Source organism: Chanodichthys erythropterus, chromosome 16 (genome assembly GCF_024489055.1).
Source record: "Chanodichthys erythropterus isolate Z2021 chromosome 16, ASM2448905v1, whole genome shotgun sequence".
Taxonomy (NCBI): Eukaryota; Metazoa; Chordata; class Actinopteri; order Cypriniformes; family Xenocyprididae; genus Chanodichthys; species Chanodichthys erythropterus.
In genome coordinates, this window is record NC_090236.1 from 4,453,213 (window position 1) to 4,460,847 (window position 7,635).

Here is a 7,635-nt window from a genome sequence, read left to right on the forward strand (position 1 = left end):
GCAGGAAAAATGAGCAAGTGTAAGGATTTGAGTGAGTTTGACAAGGGCCAAATTGTGATGGCTAGACGACTGGGTCAGAGCATCTCCTAAACTGCAGCTCTTGTTGGGGTGTTCCCAGTCTGCAGTGGTCAGTATCTACCAAAATTGGTCCAAGGAAGGAACAGTGGTGAACAGGGTCATGGGCGGCCATGGCTCACGTGGGGTGCGAAGGTTGGCCCGTGTTGTCCGATCCAACAGAAGAACTACTGTAATTGCTCAAGAAGTTAATGCTGGTTCTGATAGAAAGGACGTGAACATCAGAACTGGATCACAGAGCAATAGAAGGAGGTGGCCTAGTCTGATGAATCACTTACTTGGGGAACACATGGCACCAGGATGCACTATGGGAAGAAGGCAAGCCGACGGAGGCAGTTGGGCAATGTTCTGCTGGGAAACCTTGGGTCCTGCCATTCATGTGGATGTTACTTTGACATGTATCTACCTAAGCTTTGTTGCAGACCATGTACACCCTTTCATGGGCCTTTTTCAGCAGGATAATGCACCTTGCCACAAAGCAAAAATGATTCAGGAATGGTTTGAGGAGCACAACAATGATTTTAAGGTGTTGGGATGTGCTGAACAAACAAGTCTGATCCATGGAGGCCCCACCTCGCAACTTACAGGACTTAAAGGATCTGCTTTGACCATCTTGGTGCCAGATATCACAGCACACCTTCTGGTGGAGTCCAAGCTTTGACGGGTCAGGGCTGTTTTGATACCAAAAAGGGGACCGACACAATATTAGGAAGGTGGTCATAATGTTATGCTTGATCGGTGTAACGGCCCTGTTTCACAGACAAGGCTTAAGCTAGTCCCAAACTAAATGCATGTTTGAGCTGTTTTAACTGAAAGCAACTTGTAATGTTTTGTCTCAAGTTGCACATCTGCATGTTTATAAAAGCCACTTAAATGCCCTAATTAAATAAGCCGTATCCTGGCTTATTCTAAGCCCAGTCTGTGAAACCAAGCCAATATAATATAATTATATCTTAATTCTGCACTTTTTGTCATTCTTAATTCAAAATAAAATGTTAATTTATAAATGATACCCATTTCTGATAATCCCAGGTTGCTATGGTTACTCAGGTATGTTTATTGGATTAAACATAAGGCCATGAGAATATAGCTATGTAATCCCCTCAACATATGATCTCAAAGCCACAGCTTTACATTGTAAGGCCACAACATAAGGATATTGATACCTTGACAAAATGATCTTGTTGCCACAACTTAATACGTGGTGCCTTCAACATGCTATGGTGTTCACACTAATTAATGTCTAGTGGCCACAACATATCACATTCCACCAAGTTACTATGTTGTGGCCAAGTGATCCGAACATATCCCATCCCAGACACTGTAGATTTGAATGCATATGCAACTGCCTATGAATTCACTGAGGATTTATGTACTCACATTAAATTCTTAAACTTGCAGAGTGCAGGCAGAATAATAGATAACTTTTCAGATGATAATCTGCAGTCATGGAGAGCCAGACTTTCAATGCACTCACAGCACTGAGAGCAGTACAGCAGGGCCCAGCAGTCTATTCTTCTTAAGATGAATGAACCATACATAGTAATATGAGGTGTGGATTCCATTGCTTTTTTTACAAAGTCCTCTTCATGCAGTTCGTACAGACAGTGAATCCAAAAGCATATTGTATACGAATCCCAAGACTCTTTTTGAATCTCTGTTAAAATCATTTTTTTCAGATAGGCCTGAGTGTTTGGATGAACAAACAGACCATGTTTCTTTCCAAGAGTGTCTCTCACATCCTTATTCAACAGGCCAAAAGCAAACTGCACCACAGCTGTTAAACGTGAAATGCCTCTTGAAAAACCACCTGCCTCTTCATGAATGGAAAATAGCTGTGTAAATTTTCTCTGGGACTCTTCTTCATCCAGAAGGACATAGTACAGAGCGGTGAAGAACTCCTGAAAGCTGAGATGCATGAAACTGAACATTGTCTCCTGGTGGATTCTTCTCTTAAAAAGGAACTTGCATAGGAATGGACTGCAAGCAGGATCTGAAACAGTTTCATTAACACTTCTCTCATCAAACAAAACTTGCTCTTCCAGCATCCCTCTCTCTGCCAGCTGACCCAGACTCCTCAGCAGGGTCGGGACAGACTGACTCAGACCCTGGCAGTGATGCTCCAGTAGAGTGGATACAAAATCAACATAGATGGAGGTGGTGGTTTCCAGTCTTCTTGTTATATCTGCACCAATTTTGAATCGTTCCTGGATAGTTGTGCAGATGATCCAGCAGACGATAGGGATGGAGCAGACAGTGATGAGAGTTTCATTTGCCTTCACAAATGTATAAGCCTTCCTGAAAAGCTCCTTGTTTTGAAAAAACTTCTGGAAGTACTCCTCCACCCCTTCCTGAGAGAAACCAATTATCTCAGAGAAACTTTGAGGTCCTTTGAGCAGTTCACTCAGTTTGTCTGTAGCTGTAGATCTGGAGGTGACCAGCAGGAAGGACTCTGGCAGGATTCGACCCCTCAGCAGGTCACAAAGAATGGCCACAGGTGGGGCTTTCTGAAGTGGATCAGAGTTTGATGACGTGTGATAAATGTCCTGTGTGAGTCTCAGCTCATCAAATCCATCAATGATGAAAAGCACCTTCTCTGGTGAATGCTGTAACATCTGTGAGATCTGATCTGGTGTTAAACTGCAGCTGTAACTCAAGATCTTCGCCAAACTGTTTTTGTCAGGAATGCGGTTTATTTCTTTACACTTTAAGTGGAACACAATATCAAACCGCTCTTTGTAGAGGTCACCAGATGCCCAGTCCATCATGATCTTCTGCACAGTGAAGGTTTTCCCATTTCCAGAATTTCCCTGCAGTATAACAGCTCTGGGACTGATCCCATGACCATCTGGGTCAAACAGAGAGTTCAGATGGACAGAGTTTTCACTGCTTCTGGAGCTGAGGACCTCGTGGAAGCTTTCTCCCCTGGAGCAGATCTCTTCTTCTCTCTCGTTTGGATCTCTATGTTTCTTAAGGATCAGAGGTTGTGTGTAGCACTCAGACAGCAGCACATGTTCACCAGGCAGAGAGTTATACTCAGTCACATACTGGTATTCACTGCAGATCAGCTTCTTATATTTGTGAATCGCTGAGCTGATTTCTGTAGAAATAATCAATATTCAAATTCTAAATTTAATACTGAAGGAAGTTTCAGGGTAGGCAGCAAATAGCAACTAAATAAAGAGTTGGAATGAGTGCAATATTTAAAACTATAAAATTCACCAGTCACCTGATGTTTGTGTTTTTTCAGAGTATCTGTAATACCCAGTGAAACCTGCAAGACAGTAGACACATTTGCTCTGAATACAGATAAATATGGACATTTCATATTTTGACTATATTTATGGATAGTCAGTTTTACATGCCAATTCCTCCTGCACGATCGCTGTTAGCTGTCTATGATGTGGAAGAGTCTGTAGCTAATTTGCTATGGTTTGAGCGCTGTCATGATGCGTCGGCTTACATTGAATTTTGTTGGTTTTGTGTGCCATATGTTTTGCAACTGAGTGATGATGCAGTTATTTGCAATGAAAATTTGCATTTTATTACATTTCATGAGTTCACACTTACATATAATTAAGTAGAGTAAAGATTATTCATATTTGGCATTATGTCCAGGCGGGCTCCGAGCTCGGAATGTTGGTCCAAACCCAGAGTACTCTCCCCACCCCCGGGTGGTGAGGTAGGTCTGCTGTATACCTCTTATCATTAATTGAGTTGATTAACTGAATGTGCTCATCTTGTGTTAATTAGGATAATTATCTGATTGTGCTCCTCCCAATTATCTGAATGTGCACACACACACACACACACACACAAGCCTATATGTATGCAACATCAAACAGATATCTGATACATTCATTTAGGTGCATGACGTGATTACTCACATTACTTGATCAAATATATTATCCAAAAAAAAAAAGATCTTTGTTAATATTATTATCTATTCATATAAAACCATTTTCTTACCAGGTGCATTATGTATGATGTGGACATTGCCTGTTATTGTATTTTTAGTAAGTGCAGGTGCTGTAATATTGCTTCCACTCTGAGCTGCAGCACTGACATTTAGCTCAGCTTGAGATCCAGTTATGTCTTTGTTACTGTGAAACTCTAAAAACAGGAATATTTAGGCAATATAATACAACAAAAAGGCCATAAATGTGTTTGTACAGGTGTCACTGTGTTTCTAGTCTAAAACATAATCAACACAAATACCTATTCTGTATGCACACAAGCCTTGTACAGCTGAGGATCAGAGAAAAAGTTTACACAACTCAACCTTTTTAAGAGTATAGCCTTGTTTTATCTGTGAGATCATGTTACAACCTAAACCAATAAATATGTCTTTTATAAAACTGTAAGTTTGACATACTGTTATAACTGTCCCGGAACATTCTCTGCAAGAAAAGAAATACCACAATTAGATAAATAAATATGAATAATTTACATAAAGCACATACTAGTTGTAGTAGTTATACAAATGTAAAGAGTTCCAGATCCACTTTTATGTAAAATCAGAACAAAGAACTCTTCCAAATATAGTCCCAAGTCCAGGGGTTTCATTTATAAAGCATGTGTACGCACAAAACGGGGCTGGAAACGTGTGTACGCCAGTTCCCACGCAATGGTTGTGATCTATAAAAAAAACAAACTTGACAGGAGAATGTGCGCACCTTTAAGCAAACTTTGAGCCGTGCGTACGCACATTCTGGAAACAGAGCAGTTTGGCGACACCGATGGTGAGCTGAGGGACTGACGGCAGATGAAGGAAAATGTACTCAGTTACGTACGTAACCTCGGTTCCCTGAGATACGGGAACGAGTACTGCGTATGGGGAAAAGCTCCTTTTTCCTCCTTGCTGAAGCCTTTTACAATAGCGCAGTGAAAACTGCACGTCTATTGGCTCAAAGAAATGAAACTCTTTGAGCCAATGACGGCGCGGCGTAGTCGCGGGCGTGGCTTATTGCTATATAAGCCAGCGTTTCGCCGTTGGATTCAGTTTTAGCTCGACTGAAGCGACGATACTGAGGCGCAGTGTCGGGGCACGGCATAATACGCAGTACTCGTTCCCATATCTCAGGGAAAGGAGGTTACGTACGTAACCGAGTACGTTCCCTTTCGATACTTTCACTCATACTGCGTATGGGGAATGAATACAATCACGCCGTGCCGCGACAGGGAACGACAAAACATAACTTGAGCGCCGAGGGGCCCAGAGGATATGCGAAGGGCTGAAAGCCGTCGAACCCTGGACACTGGGGCTGGGAGGCCCCTGAGAGCGTGTGATGACAGTGCTCAGGGAGGCCGTCTTTTCACACTGAGAGGACCCGAGCATGTAAGGTCGGGATGTCCAAGTTATAAAATCTGACAAAAGTGGACGGCGAGGACCAGCCGGCCGCTTCACAGATGTATTTGAGAGAAACGCCACTAGACCACGCCCAGGATGAGGCCATGCCTCTAGTGAAGTGGGCTCTTACTCTTATGGGGCAGTCCAGGCCCATAGAGGAGTAGCATAGAGCAATTGCATCGACTATCCAACGCGAGAGACGTTGCTTTGAGACCGGAGACCCTTTGGTGCGGCCACCAAAGCAGATGAAGAGCTGGTCTGACTGCCTGAATGGCTGAGACCGCTCAGCATAGATTCTCAATGCCCTGACGGGGCAGAGTAAATGCATCCCTCTCGCTCGTCCATGGAAGGAGGTAGCGCTAAGAGGGAAATAACCTGGTCTCTGAACGGGGTCGAGAGCACCTTGGGGACATAACCATGTCTGGGTTTTAGAACGACTTTAGAGTCGTTGGGCCCGAACTCAAGGCATGCAGGGCTCACAGAGAGGGCCTGCAGGTCGCTGATGCGCTTAACCGATGCTAGCGCAAGTAGCAGAGTGGTTTTAAGCGTTAAGGGCCGAAGGTCAGCTGACTGCAGTGGCTCGAAGGGCGGACCCTTGAGGGCTGCAAGGACAGTGGAAAGGTCCCAAGAGGGAACGGTAAGTGGTCTAGGGGGATTAAGCCACCTAGCGCCTCTTAGGAAAACGGACAACGAGGCCGTTTCTGCCCACCGTCTGGCCAGCGGTAGGTGCGTAAAACGCTCCAATGGCTGCAACGTAGACTTTGAGTGTGGAAGGGGTGAGACCGCTATCCAGCCACTCTTGGAGGAAAGACAGTATCTGGGATACATCATTCTCCACAGGGTCGACGTTGCGTGTTGAGCACCAGACAACAAAGACAGACCATTTCTGGGCGTAGAGACGCCTGGTGGACAGAGCTCTAGCCTGAGAAATGGTATGTAAAATGTTCCTGGGAAGGCTTAGCGGCTCCCATCGAGGGACCATAGGTGCAGAGCCCACAGCTGGGGCTGGGGGTGCCAGATTGTCCCGTTCGCCTGAGAGAGGAGGTCTCTTCTCAGGGGGATAGGCCATGGGTCTCTCGTGGAGAGCCTGAACAGCTCTGAGGACCGGGTTCGGGTCCTCCAGAGTGGGGCCACCAGCAGGACTCTGTGTTTGTCCTCCCTGATTCGTCTGATCACGCAAGGGATCATTGTGATCGGGGGAAAAGCATAAAGGAGGAGCCTGGGCCAGGGCATCCGTCTGTTTTGAAAAGAAGGTTGGGCAGTGAGAGTTGTCTTCTGAGGCGAAGAGGTCGACCTCTGCCTTCCCGAAGATCCCGATAGCATGTCTGCCCCAAGGTTCGACTTGCCAGGAATGTGTGTCGCTTTGAGCGACTGCAACCTGGGCTTTGCCCATTCGAGGAGGCGCTTTGTCAGGGCGCAAATGCGGCTGGATGAAAGGCCTCCTTGGTGGTTTATATACGACACGACCGTCATGCTGTCCAACTGGACTAGGACGTGATGTCCTTTCAGGAACGCCTGAAAAGAGTTCAGGGCAAGCTCTACTGCCAACATCTCGAGGCAGTTGATGTGCAGATGGCTCTGCTCGTGAGTCCACGAGCCGAAGGCTGGTCTGCCCGCGAAAACGGCGCCCCAACCCGTGTTGGAGGCGTCCGTCAAAAGCACCTTCCTTCTTGTTATCGCCTGAAGGGGGACTCCATACTTGAACCAGCTGGGGTTCATCCAAGGTCTCAGGGCTGTAACGCAGGCCTGATTGACCCTGATAAGGAAGCGGCCGTGCCGCCAAGCATGTATTGGAACCCTGAGTTTCAGCCAGTGTCGCAGAGGCTGCATTCGTAAGAGGCCGAGTTGCAGTACTGGGGAGGCGGAAGCCATCAGCCCTAACATCCTCTGGAAAGTCTTCAGAGGGTAACGGGCATTGTTCCTGACTGATGCCGAGAGCTTCTAAATCGTCAGAGCGCGCTCTGGAGAGACTACAGCCCTCATGCGGACTGAGTCGAAGAGTGCGCCCAGGAACGTGATACGCTGGCTGGGGAGCAGTGAGCTCTTGGCAAAATTGACCCTGAGTCCCAGGCACTGAAGGTGGCTGAGGAGCACGGATCTGTGGTATTCCAGCTCGGTATGAGACTGGGCCAGTACGAGCCAGTCGTCGAGGTAATTCAAAACTCGGATCCCCATCTTCCTTAGAGGGAGAAGCGCCGAGTCCATGCACT

At 46.2% G+C, this 7,635-nt stretch overlaps 1 protein-coding gene across 1 annotated transcript; it reads right to left on the reverse strand.

The window, feature by feature from the left end:
• Positions 1-1,451: 1,451 nt before the first annotated feature.
• On the reverse strand, positions 1,452-6,818 carry LOC137003105 (NACHT, LRR and PYD domains-containing protein 1 homolog). Its single transcript, XM_067363141.1, has 7 exons — positions 6,110-6,818; positions 5,906-6,027; positions 5,556-5,807; positions 5,326-5,395; positions 4,045-4,188; positions 3,305-3,349; positions 1,452-3,175 (listed from the first exon to the last, which is right to left on the reverse strand). Exons 1-7 carry the CDS (start codon positions 6,816-6,818, stop codon positions 1,452-1,454), a joined length of 3,066 nt encoding a protein of 1,021 aa, XP_067219242.1.
• Between the last annotated feature and the right edge of the window lie 817 nt (positions 6,819-7,635).

Excerpts from the sequence above, each read along its gene's own strand:
- LOC137003105 (XM_067363141.1), bottom strand. The coding sequence starts at position 6,818 with ATGGGCAAAGCCCAGGTTGCAGTCGCTCAAAGCGACACACATTCCTGG. Across the intron at positions 5,396-5,555 it reads GCCTGGACTGCCCCATAAGA|TGTGAAAAGACGGCCTCCCT; the intron begins GTAAGAGCCCAC and ends GGGTCCTCTCAG. Across the intron at positions 4,189-5,325 it reads TCCCAGCCCCAGTGTCCAGG|AGTTTCACAGTAACAAAGAC; the intron begins GTTCGACGGCTT and ends TCCTGTTTTTAG.